The 19238-nt window shown below is 42.8% G+C and overlaps 1 protein-coding gene across 2 annotated transcripts in view; it reads left to right on the top strand.

Annotated features, from left to right (window-relative positions):
* LOC131663380 (muscle M-line assembly protein unc-89-like) overlaps window positions 1-19238 on the top strand; it is a 418894-nt gene that overhangs the window by 274201 nt on the left and 125455 nt on the right. For both annotated transcript variants that reach the window (XM_058933757.1, XM_058933756.1), the window contains exon 4: window positions 11960-12093. In XM_058933757.1, coding sequence (XP_058789740.1) covers window positions 11960-12093 — 134 coding nt within the window. The remainder of the gene's footprint in view (window positions 1-11959; window positions 12094-19238) is intronic.

Here is a 19238-nt window from a genome sequence, read left to right as displayed (position 1 = left end):
TATAAAAATAGAGCGATGCGTATTATCTCGCACGCTACGTTCTGTAGATTTAAAAGAGACCAATTTAAGACTTTCTGTAGATTTAATTTCTTATAATAAAACTTTATTAGGTAACATTATATTCATTAAAATTAACGTAATTTTTTGTATTTTCTGCTTAAAACTAAGCTCCGGAACGAAAACTCGATAATAGGTTTTGAGAGACCAAAATTATTTCTGATATATTGTTGAAGTCAAAATATTCGAATTCAAAGAAAATTATTTCATAATTTCTAATGCCTAATTTTTAGTTGGAAAGGGAAAAATTCCTTAGTCATGATGTGAACAGGGTGCAGACGCGATTTTATGGCCCTCTTCTCTTATCGGCATCTCGGCGTCCATGTGTTCGGAGGCTGCATGCACTTCGTATGTAAGTGCGAGGGTGCGACGGGAGGAAGAGCGTAATAAAAAAGGAATGCACGCTTATATAAATTTGGATTATAGATTTTATTGCCGTTAGGAGATTATCAAGGAAAATTTCTCTGCGACACTTGACTCAGTTCCCACAGCTCATGGTAAACGGTTTCAACTCTGCCGTTGGTCTTAATACTAGGAAAAAATTATTCCCTTGAAATTTGAAAATTGTAATCATATGGCCCGCCGTCACAAAATAAACAAATGTAAACAGTCATTCTGACTCCTAACAACTTTTCATCAAACTATAAAAAAGATCCAATTCGGATGTAAGATCCCAGGATGGTGCATCGATGCAATGCAGGAGATAATAATGCAGTATCTAAAGGTCAGAACACGTGCTGGTGGTCAGAACAATGATCAGCAGTAGAGATCGGAGAGTTCAGATAAAAAATACTACGAAGTTTATGTTAGAAATTTAGAAATCCGACTGCAAAGAAAATTTTTCAAGCATTTACAAAATTTATAGAACAAAAACCAATTGTGCTTAAATGTCCAGGAACTTCACCACCTGAAGTCAGACTCAGCTTGAGAGGAAATACAGAAGCCGAATACATGACGCATTACTTTCAATCCTCGCGACTAATGTTATTTCGTATATTGAATTATGATTATTTTTTGAGGTTTCACTGTTCGCGCAAGAGTAAACCATACAGTGCGCGTACTCGCCAGTGGCTATAGTTTCGATAAGTAGCACGACCTATCTCTATGTTATAATAGTTTATAGGATTCAGTGCGTTATAGAGAGGAAATTATTATGAATAAGATTAGCCTCGGCGATATTATGCTTGATTTGGCACTAAGTTTGTGCAATGGCTCGTACTCGGTCGATTCTGGTTATCTGCATCAATGCTACCTCGTGGCCCGCGTAGAGCGTCGTGGGTAGATGTAAAAAAATTGCGAATAATGAATACGAAGAGAATTAGCACAGGAAAGGAACAAGAGTCAGGCGAAACAAAAGAATATGTAACTAGTATAACTGATGTTTATATAAATGAAATTATAAATATAAATAGAATTATAACAATGCAGTTTAATAAAGCAGCGCAGGGTACAAAAGAGAAAGAAAGCAAGCCAAGAGAGAGACAAAGTACGAGGAGGTACTTATATTTTCCTCGGCTATGCCCTCTTCGAACGCTCGTCCATCGAAATTCGTTGATGCAACAACGACTCGCTATCCTCGCGTCAAACCCGTGTTGTTTGTACTTTCGGCACACCGTACATGCATACTCTATCCAGTTACAGGTTGTCGGAAGCCGGCCTCGATGGCAAGACCAAAAACGCTATCCTTCTTAACAAAAAAGCCACACAAAATCGGCAAGACCTGAAAAGCAACGCATCAATTGTGTTTTGTCACGCTCGCGGCGTCAAGTCGAACAGCTAATTGTCGCTCGCGGTGTTCCCTCTCTTACTTCAGTATCAGTCGCGCGCGTCCTGACCGATCAAGACTCCCTCAGCGCGACACATATTTTCGGGCATATCGCTCTCTCTCTCTCTTTTTCTCTCTAACGCGACTCTCCGTTGCTCTCTCCCTCTTACCTTTTAACTGCGTTGGCTACTTTATGTCGAATACCTATATGATTGCATATAAAGGAATTGACATAATTTTTATAAATGATGTGGATTACGAGGTCTGTTCAAAAAATATCGCGAATTTAAAATTTCCGCGGGCTACATAAATTTGATTTTTGATTTTTTTTGTAGCGTTATGTTGGTACTCATGTCTTTTACTTATGCTGACAAGGTCGGCCACTTTAAATGTTTAGTTAATTTTTGACAGCTGTTTTGCTTGTATATGTCTTGGCTCGTCTTCAATTTTTGCCTATTCTAAAAAATGTATCAAAGAACCTGTATCAAATTTTATGTGAAAAACAAAATAAAGCATGCAGACGTATTCCGAATGTTGACTATGGCATATGGCAACAAAATGTTCTCAGAGGGCCGAGAAGATGTGAACGACGAACAACGTACCGGACGCTCGAGCACGTCAACAGACGAAAACATTGATAAAGTGAAAAAAATAGTATTGGCCAGTCGTCGAATCACCGTTAGAGAAGTTTTTGAGGATCTAAACATATCGATTGACTCATGCCATTCGATTTTAACCAATGATTTGGGCATGATACGGGTCGCCGCGAAATTCGTGTCTAAATTGCTCAATTTCGACCAAAAACAGCATCGCGTTAACATTGCTGAGGAGATGTTGGACTCAGTCCTTGAAGACCTAAATGTGCTCTAGAGAATCATAACTGGTGATGAATCATGGGTTTATGTTAATGATGTACAAACCAAAGCTCAATCATCCTAATGGAAGCTGCTGTATGAGCCAAGACCGAACAAAGCGCACAAAGTTCGATCGAACGTGAAGGTTTTGCTCACAGTTTTCTTCGATTACAGGAGCGTGGTGTATCATGAGTTCTTGCCACAGGGTAGTACGATCAATAAGGATTATTACCTGTAAGTTATACGCAAATTGCTCGAAACAATCCGCCAGAAACGTTCGGATTTCTGAAAGAACAAAAACTGGCTTTTGCACGATGATAACGCCCCTGCTCACATATCGTTGCTTGTGTGCGAATATTTGGCCAAAAACAACACAGTAATGGTGCTGCAGCCATCGTATTCCCCAGACTGGCTCTCTGTGACTTTTTCCTGTCTCCAAAACTGAAGAAGCCCATGAAAGGACGACGCTACGCCACGATTGAGGAGATAAAGATGACATCGAAGGAAGAGCTGAACAAGATCACAAAAAATGATTTTTTTAAGTGCTTCGAGGATTGGAAAAAACATTGGCACAAATGCATTATATCCGAGGGTGATTACTTTGAAGGAGATAAAATAAATATTCATGAATAAATAAATAATTTTTGAAAACATACCAAATTCGCGATACTTTTTGAACAGACCTCGTATATGAAGGTAGAGAGAGACGTAACGAGTTTAGATATGAACTCGTTATTACGTTTTTGGAACAACAAGAAATATATTCTCTATTCTATATCCGTATAAATAGAGTCATTTTATTTCCGTCTTCTTAATATCAAGGAATCTTAACCCGTAGTGTTATATTTCTGATATTTTATTCTTCCGCCCTCGAATAATTTAAAAAAGATATGTTCACTTAAATTTATTTATTTATTTATTTGTTTAAATATACATAATTACAGTTAAATTATATAATAATTTAAAAGAAAAAATAGTACGAATAACAAGAAAAGTATAAAGAATAAATAAATACAACAATATACAGGGTGTCCAAAAAGTAACGAATCAAGGAAATAACTTTCCAGGTAGCAAAGCTTTTGTAAAGGTCAAGGTCGTTCTAGGACTAACTTTCGACGAGGAATTCGATGGTGACCTTGGATTTGACCTTCAACCTCAATGTCAAGGTCATTTGGAGGTCAACTTTTTTTTTAAATGGAAACCGGTATTTTTGATACCAATTTTATTATTATATTCTGCGTCACCCAGGAACAACGGCGTGGACGTAGTAATATCTGTTCCCTTTGGGGTGCTTGTTTTACGTGAGTCCCCTTGCCTCTCACGATCGGGGTGCTTGTTTTGTGACGGAGAATCACGGCTCGACCGTTGCTCTCCGTCGGACTCTCGCCTTTTCCCCGTGCGCTCTGACGGGCTGGGAGTGTGCATTAGTTGAGCACACTCTCATTGCTCTGTTTCTTTCTCTGTTCTGTTCTTGAGGTGCGACGGCGACGGCAGCGAATTGGGGAGAACGAGAGCCGACACAGAGAGCACAGCGAAGGAGAGAGAGAGATAGAGACAGAAGATAAGCGCAAGCCAGCGAGGCGTCGGCAGACCTGCGCGCGTATCTCGCTGGCTTGAGGCAGGAACGAGCAGTAACTGCTGAGCTGCCGCACGGGCCATCGCGCGCACACGGTTTTCTCTACCAAGTTTTGTTTGTAGTCTGTGAGTTCCCGCGCCCTCGCCGACGGTTTGCGTTTTGGTTTGGAGACACGTGGCCGGTGCGCGGAAATTGTGTTCAAGGAGACCGTTTGTGGAGGCGGCTGGATCGGCATCGGTACACGTGGCAACCGGCGAGGTGACGCGGAAGTGTGCGCGCGTGGCCATTTTTGAAAGTGAGTTCCGTCGCCGGTCTGCAGCGTGAGGCGGAACGCCGACGCACGCGGAGGCACACGTGCACGGATACATACACACCAACACGTACACACATACACGCACGCAGTCACGCACTAACCAACACAGCAGTAATAACAACGATAACAACAGTAACAAACACAACAGTAATAACAGCGATAACAACAGTAGCAAACACAACAGCAATAACAGCGATAACAACAGTAGCAAACACAACAGTTATAACAGCTATAACAACAGTAGTAAATACAGTAACGACAACGGGAGCAACAAGCACACGACTAACAACACCGACCGGAGCAGCGAGATCGGCGAGAAAGGATCCACGGAGCTAAAGGGGATTTTCATTTAGCCGTCGTCTTTGTTTCTTCTCTTTCCAGAGTGCCTACTTGTGGAATCTACGGGGACGAGGACGCGACGGGAGCTCTAAGTCGACCCGGGCAAGGTTGGTGTGGTGTTCTCTTTCTCTCTCTCTCTCATCCGAGGCGCCAGACGGACACTTCGCAGTTCGGCAGCTCTGCCGATTGCGAGGTCGCGTTTATTGTGTTCGGGCGGTCGTTACTATTGTACATCGGGGTCGTCTTTATTTTCTTTGTAATCTTTTCTTTATTTTCGAATTCTCTTTGATTTGTAATTTTCTTTTATTTTATAGTTTTCTTCTTATATTTTGTATTTCTTTTTATTTGTCCGTTCTGATTATTTCTTTATTTTGTACTTCCTTATTTTATATTTCTTTAACCATTTGTTTTATATTACCGATTACTTGAGTTGATTTAAGTTCCTTGGTTTGTTTAATTTCGCGTTGGCGTTTTCTTATTCTTTTGTTTTTTTTATTATAACTATTATTAAAGATTACTGTTCCACCTAGTCTCCGCCTCCCTTTTTTTTACCTATACAGTCACTCCTATCCCGAATATGACAGTCCGCGTACGATTAACGCGCGTGCTCGGCGCGTTATTCAGCCGTGGGAACGGTTTTAGCTTCCCGAATCCCCAATTAAATAATTCGTGCGGGCAGTCGAGAGCTATCCGAAACGGACGACTGCGATTCCCGTCACAGTTTTACATGAGTCCCCATGCCTCTCACGATCGGGGTGCTTGTTTTACGAGAGTCCCTCGCCTGTCTCGTTTGCTTACTATCATTACAACGATCTACTTTAAATGTACAAATTGTCCTCCGTTTACTTACTGACAGTAAGCCAATCGATGGTAGAAATCACGAATGGCATTCACGATGATTTGAGCGGGAATAAGATCTGATACATCTTCGATTCTCCGCCGAAGGTCATCTAAATTTGCGGGTTTTGTTTGGTACACACGATTCCTCAGATAATCCCAATAAAAATAATCTAGCGGCGTCAAAGCGGGTGATCTAGCTAGCCTTTCAATTGTGCCCCTTCGTCCTATCCATCGATCAACAAAGGTCCCGTTTAAGTATGTGCGAACGTTTAGTCCATAGTGGGCAGTTGCTCCGTCCTGCTGAAACCACGTCTCATCAAAGTTGTCTGCAGTCATTTCTCTAATCGCAGGAACGATCAAATTTCGAAGCAAAACTTCATAATTTTGAGCATTTAAATTGCCATCAATAAAGAATGGTCCAATAATTTTATTGTTTAGTATTCCGGCCTAAACATTTAGTTTTTCCGGATACTGGGATTTATCTTCTCGCAACCAGTGAGGATTTTCAGCCGTCCAATATCTACAATTATGTCTGTTTAATGTCCCGTCAAGTTGGAAAGTTGCTTCATCTGAAAATGCTATCCTTGATGGGAAATTGGGATCTTCAACTATGCGATCCATCATGTCTTCAGAAAACTCAACACGTCGATCGAAATCATCCTCGTTTAACTTGTGAACCAAATTTACTTTACATGGATGAAAACTTGCTAATTTTAAAATATTGTGTACTAACGATTTACCTATTTCGTGCTCTTGAGCTGCTCTGCGGATAGAAAGATGTGGATTTTCAGTGAATGATAACAATACGTCGAGTGATTTTTCTTCATTCGTTGCTGTACTTGGGCTGCCTATTCTAGGTAAATCTCTGACATGACCATAAAGATTAAATCTTCTAACAGTATTTTAAACAGTCGACATGGCAATGGGAGTTCTATTAACTCTGAATGCTTGAGTAAACACACCCACTACTTCTCTCACAGTTCTCTACACGTTACCCCAACCTCTCATCATAAGTAGCGATATTCTTTCTCTTTCGGAGAGGCGATCCATTTTGACTTTACGAACTTACTCAAAATACCAGTTCACAACAAACTTTAAATAATATTCAATTAGTTTTTAGCTTTTATTCAAATGTTATTTTTCTTTTGACAATAAAATTAAAACAACATTAAAAGAATATCCTGTTTTAGGAGATTAAAAAAACGTGTTTTTGGAAAAATTATTTTGAATTTTTGAACATTGAATTTTAATCCAATTATGAGTAAAACGCCTTACAGTTCGAGTTGCCAATTAGCTGGCCCGATACAGCTCGTAATTTTTATGCCAAACAAAAATATCAAGTAATTTCTTTTTTTTCAATATGGTACACTTTTTACGAAAAAATGGAATTTTTTTGCAAAAAAAATCGCCAAATTAAAAAAAGAAATAAAATTTTTTAGATAAAATATTAGATTTCCTTCTATATTTTTAAATTGCAGGATAGCAGAATGAATTATTTTCAAGTTTAAGATAATAGAATTTATGTTAGTAAGAACAGGAATTATACGATAAATAATTTGAACATTTAACAACTTAGAACTTTCGTAAAACTAGCACCCCAAAGGGAACAAATATTATAATATATCCACGCCGTTGTTCCTGGGTGACGCTAAATGTAATAATAAAATTGGTGTCGAAAGTAGGGGTTTCCATTTTAAAAAAAAGTTGACCTCCAAATGACCTTGACATTGAGGTTGAAGGTCAAATCGAAGGTCACCATCGAATTCCTCGTCGAAAGTTAGTCCTAGAACGACCTTGAGCTTCGTCGCAAAAACACAAGCCTGAGTGGTAGAGTGTGGCATCAACCCATACCTTGATGAGGCCAAATGACCTTGAGCTACACCACCGAATTCCTCGTCGAAAGTTAGGTCTAAAACGACCTTGATCTTCGCAAAAGCTTTGCTACCTGGAAAGTTATTTCCTTGATTCGTTACTTTTTGGACACCCTGTATAAGGATAGTGAAGAAAAAAGAAAATAGAAAAAAGCAGCCATTAAACAACAGTCTTAAGCACTAAACTGTAAGAAAACAAGATGGAAGAATGAGGAATGGGAAACAAACTAGCAATATATGAAGATATCTGACCTTACAATAGCCTTAAATGCGCCAAAACTAATTAAATGGATATCTATGGCGGAAGAGAGATTGTTGATGATATTGCAGAAACAATCAATGACAGAAATGTGGTTGAGGACACTTTTGCGGGAATGGATTAAGAAAGTGGAGTGACAAAACCGAAGAGAACGAAGTGGGACTACGTAAAAGATACGATTGGAAAGGTCACATGAATTTATTAAATTATGGCATAATTTGTAAATAAACAGAGCAAATTTGTAATGAATAAATGATGATATGAATGGTATTTTAATTGACTGTGCTACGATTGTATAGTCATGTGAAAAAGTATTCATACGACGACCAACCTTGCTGGATAAGAAACGCAAAAAGCGATGCTGAATGACCTCAAGCGATCTGGAGTGAATGTCATATTGAGGGTCCCAGATCTAAGATGTGATTGTTGTGCGAAGAAGAGCATTATAAATAGCAATAAGAGAGTTGGGCTGCTTAAAGGCACAGCATTTTCTGAAGACAAGAGGGAGGGTGCGCAAGGCCTACGAGTACAATTGGTTGACATGAGAAACAAAACTCAGTCTACCGTCAAAAAGCACTACCAAATCCCTGAATTCAGAAACCTAGCCAATGGCCTTTTTATCAATGACATAACTTTAGATCACAGGCACTTTACTATCCGAAAAAAATAGAGTGTCACATTTAGCAACATTCAGCATCAACCCGTTACGCATATACCAAATCCGGAATCTTGCCATGTCCAATTATAAGTCCAGTACATCGGCCGGAGAACTGACAAGCTTGAATAATTTTTCATCGTCCGCGTAAAAGGAAACCCCAGAGGATCTGATCACACTAACTGCGTCATTAATAAAAATGATAAAAAAACAGCGGACCAAGGTGAGAACCTGATGGTACACCAGATAAGGCCGTATACGCGGACGAGACAAACTGCAGAGGCCTGACAGAGTACTGACGACCAGATAGAAATGAGGAACACCATGAAAGAATAGGACCATAAACACTATAGAACATGAGTTTAGATAACAGTAAAGGATGATTGATGCAGTCGAATGCATTGCTGAGATAAGTGTAAATTGTATCTACCTGGGTTTCATCACCAAATGCATCGACCAAGCATTCCGTGAATTCAGTAAGATTAGTATTGGTTAAGCGTTTGGGCAAAAAACCATGTCAGAAAGAACTGATTGTACGGTCAAGAAAGGATGAAAGCTTCGTAGAAACAATGCGATCAAATAATTTAAAAAGCATATTCAATTTCGCTATTAGACGATAGTTAAAAATATTGAGCTTATTACCCTGTTTTGTAAACGGCGATAACGTAAGCTTGCTTCCATGATGAAGGAAAGGTATCAGAAAAGAGAGAAAGATTAAAAATAGTGAGTAGCAGCTATGCCAAATTATCCATGCAATTTATAAAGAATAACGATGGAATGCCATCAGGACCGACGCCAGACGAAGACTTGATAAGACCAAGACCATTCTTAACCTCCTCAATTAACATAGTTGCGCCAATGAGTCAAACGTACTAGAGAAATTGGTAGAAAAAGGAGACGAGTTGAAAATCGAAGAGAATCGCGTGGCGAAAAGATTAGACATATTTAGAACGTGATTCACTGTGACATCATTAAGGAACATACTATCCGGAAATCCAGAAGGACCAATATCACGATTGACAAATTTCTAAAATTTTCCAGGATCGAAAGTCAAAAACTTTTCAGTGGCCTTAAGGAATAAATCAAAATCTCGCAGCAAGAGACGCTTGCACTGCATTTTTAAGAACCTAAAGTCCGAAGGTATCAGTCCAAATCCAGATTACTTGAACAGGCAATGAGCCTTCCTCTTTTTAGAAATGGCTACACGCAGCTCCTTTTACATCTATTTGGGTACGTTCGGTGTCAAAGTATTAATAAGTGGTGTATTGCAAACAATGGTTTTAGAAAACTTATTGTAGAACAGAGATCGACAGAAGTCTCCAATGGCATTAAGTTATCCTTAAATAAGTCGTTTAATCTCTATTCTCGAAAGCATTGCATTAATGGCTTGGTGAGTCGCTTTATTGAAGTTGAAGATTGTTATAGAGCTATTAGTTAGAAACGGAGGAGAATTGAAGTGCATAACAATAAATGGTTCATAGAACCTGTCTGATGGTGCCAAGGGATCCAATGGATTACTTAATACTCCAAGCACGTTACAGATGGCAAGGTCCAGAATATCCCCCACAGTATTAGTAGATGAAGCCAGTCGAGAGCACTGTAAAGTGTTCATACAATATACAAGACGATAGACTGATGAGCGGATGTCACGACTCGCGAGAGCACCATTAATGGAATACAGACTGTTGAAAATGGACCAAGGGCAGCGTGGAAGATAGAAGAGTCCATTCACAAGCGTAGTTGCAAATGGATAGGCCTATGCAATATCCTCCAGAGTAGAGCAGAAAGCATCCATAGAGGTAGAAAAGGACGAAGGAGATAGTGACGATAACAGCGGTAAATAGACCACTGAGAGTAGCAAGGTTAACTTAAAGTCAAGCTTGAGATTATGCTCTAAATTATAATTGCAAATTTTAAGAGAAGTAAAATGCGAGCAAGCGTCCTCAATCCATATAAGGATACCTCCACCCCTAGACTTGCCACTTTGCAACCGACAGTGATCACTCCTCACACACTTGTAGCCAGATATCTGTAACAGAGCGTCGTCTATCGTGTCATCCAACCAAGATTCAGTCAGAATTATAATATACTTTTAGCCATTAGTGATGATATTTTGGAGAAAGGAGTCGATTTTGGATTTCAAACGTCCTATATCATGGTAATAAATTAATAGACTATAAATTTTATTGGCTAAAATTACTGGTTTTTTATCTTCAGGATGCCATTTATATATATAATTTTGGCATTGTATTATAGTCCTATTCGCGCTGTATTATAGTCCTGGTCGGTCCACGATTTATACCAGGGATCGATTTAAAAATATCCGGAGCTTGGTGTATAATACATAATGCATCGTCAGGGGACCAAAAAAAAACCTTAAGATCCTACTTCCGTACCGCTTGCCAAGACGGAGCGTGGAGATGTTTGAGACATTGCAGTCTGATGCAACAATGAACGACGCAAGATGAGTGATGTCAAACTGAAAGGCAGAAGTGATAGACTTAATTTGCAGAGATAGTTGATGGGTCTTATTGTTAGTTGTCATATCATCATACAGAGTGACAATCCTCTATTCGATGGTGTCAGAACGAGTCATCAGGTTCTCGGTAACATCGGCTAATTTGACGGATTTCGCAGCCAGATCTTCAAATTTTGCATCGAAATAGCACTTCATATTTTCGCACAAAGACGTAACAGCACTAATCTTATTAGACTGTGTTAGAATATGAAATAAATTTATGCACAGCAGTACGATGCAATCTTTGAAATTTTGGTGAGTGCTGAGTTGTGTAATTACAACTCAGTAATTATCGGATATAAAAGCTCCGAAGTTAAGCGTCTAATTTCAGTGTCTATGCAATACCACTCGTTAAATATGTTAAATATCTATAAAAAGTAATAATCCCTTTTTACTCATACTTTATTTCAATCACTAGATAGTTTGATTGTTTTATTTGCGCAGCTCCGATGAAAATATAACTCGCACCCCGGGCACTGTATAGTATCACTAGTGTTGATGAGACTATTGGTAGGATACGAAAAACACTTTGGTTCGCACACATTCATTACTTGCGAATTTAAAATATACGAAGCTAAGCTACAAAGCGTATACGTTCTCACTCGAGCTAAGCTGGACTGATATTTAATCCATAAATTTGAGTGATTTTATTGATTCATCATGAAATCTAACACCACAAAATATATTTTCAATATAGAATTAGTTCATTGAATAATTTGTTTGAAATTGTACGCTTTTATAATCTTCATTATTTTATATATAAATACAGGTGAAACTATGAAATATTACTATTTACTCCATGCTTATAAAACTTTAACATGAATGTATTACTTGTTATTTTATGAAAATCATAGAACATTCAAAAAACATTCAAACCATGTAATGATCCTAAAATATTTTCATAATTTGCAGAGCTGCCTCTCAATAGACCAGTTATCAATGGCTTGAGAAGCAAATATCGAGTTAATGACACGTTAAAACTTAACTGTTCATCAAGCTTCAGCAATCCAGCTGCTAATCTTACTTGGTATATAAACAATAAGCAGGTTAGTGAAAGGCGAATAATGATATTAAAGGTCCCGATAGTGGCTTGTAACGTGAATACCGAATACATAGTTTATATACAATGGCTTTGATATTTAGCTATTTTTATTTTATTTTTGCAATATTTTTTCATTCAATACGTCATTTAGCAATAATTAATTTTGTGGCTGTGATTTATTCAAACTTTTTTCAAATTACTGAAAACAATTATATTTTACTAATTCCACGTAGCTTTTCCATCGGGTTATCTGAACTGCCGAATTTTTTTCTTCGATAATTTCTTTTCTATTATATACTTTTGTTACATATGTCATTCGTTATCTATGTAACATATTACATTAGTTCTTTCTATTAAATGGTTATCTTATTTTTATCTATTAAATAGTACAATACTTTAACTAATGGTATCAAGTAGTATATTATACTCGTATATTACTTTATTTAGTGAGTACCAAAAATAGATAAAATACTATAAGAACAGATTAGAACATGTAGAATAGTGATTAATGTTAACTAATAAGTATCAAAAAATAAATAGGAATAATATCTTGAAACTACAAGATAGTAAATGATAGTAATAAGAATATCCATTACATCCAATTACACATACTATATAAGATTAAGTTGTACATGAAGAATGTAAACAAAAAGTATATTTTGAAGAAGATAAGGAAAAAATGGTAATAGGAAAAAACGTAGAAACAAATTTAACTTCCTATTTTGAGTTAAATAACATTGATAAATAGGCAAAAAAGTATTTATATTCAGAAATATGTGACAGGGTTATAGCGATGTTCGCTAGCCCTGTGTGCGGCACTCTCCTCGCGTGAACGCAGCGACCAAGTGTATGCTATATAGCGACTACATACTTGTGTCATTGCAGGATATGGAGAGAGGAGCGCGCGACGATCGGCGAGGTGTCGCCGTGAGTGCGAGTGAGAGCGAGAAGAGCGAGAGAGAAAGAGAGAGAGAGCGATTTTGACTGATTTTTGACGGCGAGAAAGGTGGGAGCGCGGCGGCGCGGGGCAGAGAAATTAAGGGAGAGGGAGGGCAGTTAGGCGCGAGCTCTCGAGTAATCAGGGCCGCCTAGGAGAAGACTGGACAAAGCGAGATTTTGGCCAGAAAGAAACGACTGCCATCCATGCGACTGCCACGTTTGCCAGGAAGCTAGTTGTCCGAAGCAGAGCCAGTACACGCAGCGACCATTCAGCGTCTATGAGGCAAAGGCCGTGCTGCGGCCCTCCCTGCAGCAGCTTCCATCGTCGCCAGGGCACCGTTTCCTGCGGGACTACGTTTTCGCCGGCGTCGCCTCTCTGTCGACGGACCGTCGGCATCCGGTGGGTCCAAAGCCAGTTAATCTCTCTCGCGCCAGCTCTCGCTCGATTACAGACATTAGCGTATTTTGAAAATTTATCGCGCACGCCGAGCGATCTCGCTCGCGTGATCCCGCGAACTCTGGTCGCGGAAAGGTTGAGCGAGCGCGCTCACCGCGGTGAAGTAAATCTTGTAGCGATATTTGTGAAAAGGGGTCAATAAATGAGATCGCCATATGTAGTATAGGTAAATTAAAGTGTCCGATTATTTGTATTAACCTCCCCAACCAGAGCGAACTTCGGCCTGTGAAAGTCAGCGCCGGCTTTCTTTACCGAGAATGAACCCAGAAAAATTAGCAGAGACCAGCCCAAGGCGCACGGTGGCTGACCCACTCTTGCATGGCATCCCTTGTTTAATCTCGGCGGGTTTCGTTGTTCGCATCGCTTTGTTCTGGTTGGAAAGAGGTGATCGCGATAATTCCCTTTGTGATAAGTTTTGAGCAGTGCGGTGTCTCGGCCGATCAGGACTTTTCGGCGAATTCGCGGAGTAGCGAGCGAGAGCCGTGGAAATAGTTAGGAAAAGGGAAATTTTAGTTGCATGGGACATTTTGAGTTTTCGTCATTATTGTGTCGTCAACACATTTGGCTCGAGTTACGCGGAAGCCCGGAGTTAGTGAAACGGGCTGAGGCGAGTATCGCGGTGTTGTGATTAATCGATTACGCTGTAAATTTGTGTGCTGTTATTGCGCAGATTGCGATTGCTCGAGTCGGGTGTTTTGGCTAGTCGAAATTTGTACGTTTGAATTGTGTGTTTGTGAATTTGAAAGTTGCGAGAATCGCAACGATTATTCTCGGCTGTTAGGATTGTTGCTGAGCGAGAGCTCAAGGTTAGAAGTGTTTAGAGGCTGAGTAAGGTTTTTGTGTTGCGTATTCGTACCATAGGCATGCCGGCTTGTGCACGTTGAGCAGTTCTCGAAAACAAAGAGGACAAACGCGCTTAGGCCTGTTGAAGATGAAATAGACCGAGGAAAGCTTGGATCTGTTTTGGTGCCTGTTTGTTGACCGCGCGGGATCGCGTGAAATACGATGCCGGTGACGAGATCGCCCAAGCATCGGAGAGCTGCAGAATCGCGGCCGCGGCCAAAAGCGTTTAGAAGGCGGGTTATGAAAATTCCTGTAGTAAAGTTAATATGGGAGCATATTCAGGCAATGCAAATTCAGGAATTGCTGATATGGATGACGTCGAACGGATTAGTTACGGACGGTACGACCGCGATCGTGAGGGACAGGGCATTTCGCGCATTTTTATATAGCTTGCGTCATGAATCGGCACCGCCTGTGAGAGCTGACGATTTTCTGTCAGGTGAAATACCGACTATCGTTGATGCGAGAAGCGCATCATCGGCGCGGGTCAGATCACTGCTGGAAACTTTAGAGGCGGAGGTGAACGCAGCGGTAAACGCTCGACGAGAGCGGAGTGACGTCATGCGGCAAACACGTGCGTTACCATCGGAGACGCGAGTTCGCGCCACAGATGGTGCGATTGCACGTGAGGAGGTGCGCGGAAGGGATCAAAGAGCGGGCTTGCATCGTTCGGTGCCGACGGACTTCGCGCCAGCTCTGAGTATTGCGAACACGCAAACAGAGATTGTGCGAACGCGCGGAGCGGCGACCGGAGAGTTTCCACGGTCAGGAGCCATCGATGTGGCAGCGCGCAGTAAGAACGGTTTGGCCGGCATGGTTAATTTCGGCAGCATCTAGGGTAAATAATGCCGAGAGCCTGGGTGAACACGAGGATGTATCGCAGATAGCAACGCAAGGCCCGGGAAGTACGAGTACGCCGGTGCGTGATGGCGCGCAGCCGGGGGCGAGGCACCGACCTTGTGAGACGAATTACGATCAGAAGCGCGTGAATGATACCGCGGGTGCGCGGTTAGGCAAGCGTGAAGCCGGTAGAGAGCCTGATGAAGCAGCGGACACGGACTACGATTCGGCGCTCGACGACGACGAAACGTGGCTGGAGAACGCGTCAGATGAAGAGCGCGCGAGCAAACCGAGAGGCCGATTTCTTAATGGGCAACAAGCAGACGCGGTTACGGCGGTAAAAAGTTGGTCTTTAGCATTCTCGAAGAAAGGCGGACTGACAGCGGAGCAATTTTTGAGGCGATTGCATGAAATGCAATCATTTTACAGATTCAAGGACGCGGAGATATTGTCGGTGCTAATGTTGTCGTTTACTAGCGCGGAAATGGCTTTATGGTGGGAAACGAATAGCCCGAGCTGGGATACATTGCAGGATTTTAAAGATGAATTCCAGCGCCACTTTTGTCCGTGGCGATCGCGCGAGGATGTTTACGACGTGCTACGCCGTCGAACTCAAGGCGAAGATGAGCCATTAGGTGAATTCCTCACGGCCTTCCTGTATATTGCGAGTAGGTTAGAACCGAAGCTTTCGGAACGTAGACAGCTTGAGTTGATTAAAAGTAATTTATACCCGAAACTTCGCAATTATATCAGGGCGTAAAAGGTTCAAACGCTCAAAGACCTTCACGTTTACGGGAAGAGATTTGAACGCAGACGAGACATCGAGAATCGCTACCGCCCGCCGCCAGCGCCGCAGGAGTCGTTGATACCAGAAGTTGCGTACCGCGGAGATTCGTCAAAAAGAATCGCGAAGACTAGCAGCGGTGCGAACGTTGCGATGGGCGAACGGGTTTATGCGGTCGGGAATGAGAACAGTAAGGACCGCCAAGGAAAGAAAAATAAGTCGGCAACAAAACCCGTAGGCAGAAGCCGCAATCCGGATAGTGAAGGTGTAGCTCAACGAGAGGATGTGGATTCATCAAAAGAATTGCCGAGAGATATAGTGGCAGTGTTATCACAGCTAGTTCATTTGCAGAGGGGCCCGCCCAGGGGAAATGCGAGCCTTGCTGCGAGGAACGCTACAGGGCGCGTGACCTTTCAGGGCGTATGCCACAAATGCGGGGGGCTGGGACATCGGAAGGCTGAGTGCCCAAGCCCAGAGAACTTGAAGTCGACGCGAACAAGCTCGGAACCGTTGGGGGCGGAGGCACGAATGGCAGAGGGGTTTCTAACCAAAGTGCGAGTCGTAATCGGGGAAAGGACCCAGTGCGCTGCTACAAATGCCAACAGCTAGGACATTACGCGAACCGGTGTTCACAAGGAAGTAGAGCGGGGTTAACGTGCCAAGGCTGCGGTAAGGAAAATAAGACGTTGAAAACATGTCCGCAATGTCAGGTGTGGCTCAAAGCTCTGGAAAACTTAAAAGCGGGACCCAGTTGCCCGACGCATTCCGCGTAGTTGTGGGTAATAGGGCACCCAACGGGGCAAAAGTTGCGTTCATGAGGCTGTTCTACAGCAAGTCCGCAGAGTTTCAACAGCGGGTGGAGCGAAATGAAGCTAGATTGGGCGCGAATAACGCGAAAACAGAGGCCTCTATGCAACGCGAGGGCGCGAAAGGTAGAATCAAGGACAGTTCGAGGAAAGAGTTCGACTGGATCGAATTCAACGAACAATGGCTAAGAATGCGTGAAGCAGATCCTGAGCGCAAACGAGGAAAACGAGCGTTGGAGGCACGGGATTCACGCGAATTAGAGCGAAATCAAGGAGATGGCCAAGGGAGCCCGACGCTCGGGCGTGAGTCGAGAGGTGAATCGACGAGAGCGCGCGGGGTGGATCAGCTGGACAGGAACTCGATGGAAACTGCAGAGACCGCGCGGTCTTCGAGAAGTTCAGAGGGGGATGCGGCGCGTGCGTGGTCGGTTCCGGAACACACTCGGACTGAGAGATCGCCTCAGCAGGCTGGAAACTCAAAAACTGACGACTTTGATAGTGTAGACGAGACGTCGGCGCGATCCGTCACCTCGTTCAGGGAGTTTATGGTGCTGAGCTGAGAGGTAGCAGTGAGGACGACACCGATCGCATCGGGTTTGGGAGCATCGGATGACGCAGGATGCGAGTCGACACGCAAAGATTCGACGGATAGTCGGGGAAGCGAGAAGCGAGGCGAGTCTTCGGGGACCGGTACGGGTCTCTCGCGACTTTGTGCCCGTGTTTGCGTGGACGAACCAAAGATGGAGACGGTGGAAAATCGCGAGTTGCTGGTAGTCTATATCGCGGGGAAGCCATACAGTGCGCTTTACGATTCAGAAGTGATGGTGACTATCGTGGGCCCGCGGATACGCGGCGACTTTGTGGACAGGATTGAACCATGCGACTTCGCGTTGTTCGGGTTTTCGGGAGCGAAAACCGGGATCGTGGGAAGACTTCGGCTCAGGGTTGAATCGACGGAGTGTCACGAATAATCGTATCGCGAGTCGTGGATGTACCAGTGCAATACGACATTATAATCGGGATGGACTTCATTCAGGAGTTCGGTATTGGCACGGATCATGCGAATGGGAGATGGCATATAGAGGATGGCCTGTGGCACTGGTTCGCGGGGCTGAAGCGCGAAAGGGTGGAGTTCCCGAGTGACCCTGGGGTCGCGCGTGTTCGCGTTAGAGCCGAGGTCGCGGGGCTCTCCGAGTTGCGATCTTCGCTGCGCGAGTTAGTGGAACGTCTGGTGCGGCGAGTAGTATCCGAGAAGTTGCCTGCGCGTACGCATTTAATTAAGCATGAGATCGACGTACAGGGTGCACGACCAGTAAAAACTCGCTTAAGGCGATATTCGCCATAGGTGATGGAGTTTATGCGAAGCGAGACAAGGAAATGGCTGGAATCGGGGCTAATCGGAAAATCGACAAGCGATTGAAGTAGCGCGCCGGTTATAGTCAGAAAACAAGATGGCACGAATCGAATGTGTATAGATTTAAGGTCGGTGAATAAGGCGACGAAAACAGATGCATATCCAATGTCGAGCATTGACTCAGTTCTTGATCGACTGCGTGGAGCGCGTTATATTTCTAAAATCGACTTGAAGAACGCGTACTTGCAAGTACCGCTAGGCGAGGAGAGCAAGAGATACACGGCATTCGCGGTCCCGGGATTAGGGTTATTCGAATGTAATTATATGATCTTCGGATTAGTAAATGCTCCGGCGACGTTCATGCGGCTGATGGATACGCTTTTCGGACCGGAATTTGAGCCATATGTTTTCAAATATTTAGACGACGTAATTATAGTAACCGGAACTTTTGATGAGCATTTGACTTGGCTTGAGCGAGCTCTACAGAAGCTGGTAAATGCGGGACTCGAAGTAAACGTGTCGAAATGTGAATTCGGGTGCTTCGAGGTGACGTTCTTGGGATACCGATTGGATAGTCAAAGGTTGCGACCTGACCCAGACCGGATTAAGCCGGTGATTGACTTCCCACAACCCCGAAACGTTAAGCAGTTGCGACGTTTTCTCGGTATGTGCGGATGGTACGCGCGATTTATTGAGCATGAGAGCGAGATGAAAGTACCGCTCACAAAGCTTACGCGCAAGAGCGAACGTTGGTACTGGGGGCAGGAGCAAGCCGAAGCTATTGAAAAGCTAAAGAAAGCGCTGACGGAGGCGCCGGTTTCGGCGAGACCTGATTTTGCGAAGACTTTCTTTATTCATTGCGATGCATCGTCGTACGCGTTAGGTACGTGTCTAATTCAGAAGGACGAGGATGGGTTTGAACATCCTATATGCTACGCAAGTAGAATGTTGAATGTGCACGAGCGTAATTATACTGTGTCGGACTTGGAATGCGCGGCTGTGATAATGGCGATTAAAAAGTTCCGCCGTTACATTGAGGGAGTGCATTTCGTGGTAGTCACGGATCATACGGCACTTACTTGGCTACGCAATAAGAAAGAACCTACGGGTCGGTTGGCGCGGTGGG

Source organism: Phymastichus coffea, unplaced genomic scaffold (genome assembly GCF_024137745.1).
Source record: "Phymastichus coffea isolate CEN01 unplaced genomic scaffold, Cenicafe_Pcof_1.1 PCOF00034, whole genome shotgun sequence".
Lineage (NCBI taxonomy): Eukaryota > Metazoa > Arthropoda > Insecta > Hymenoptera > Eulophidae > Phymastichus > Phymastichus coffea.
This window is presented reverse-complemented; position numbering and strand designations above follow the sequence as displayed.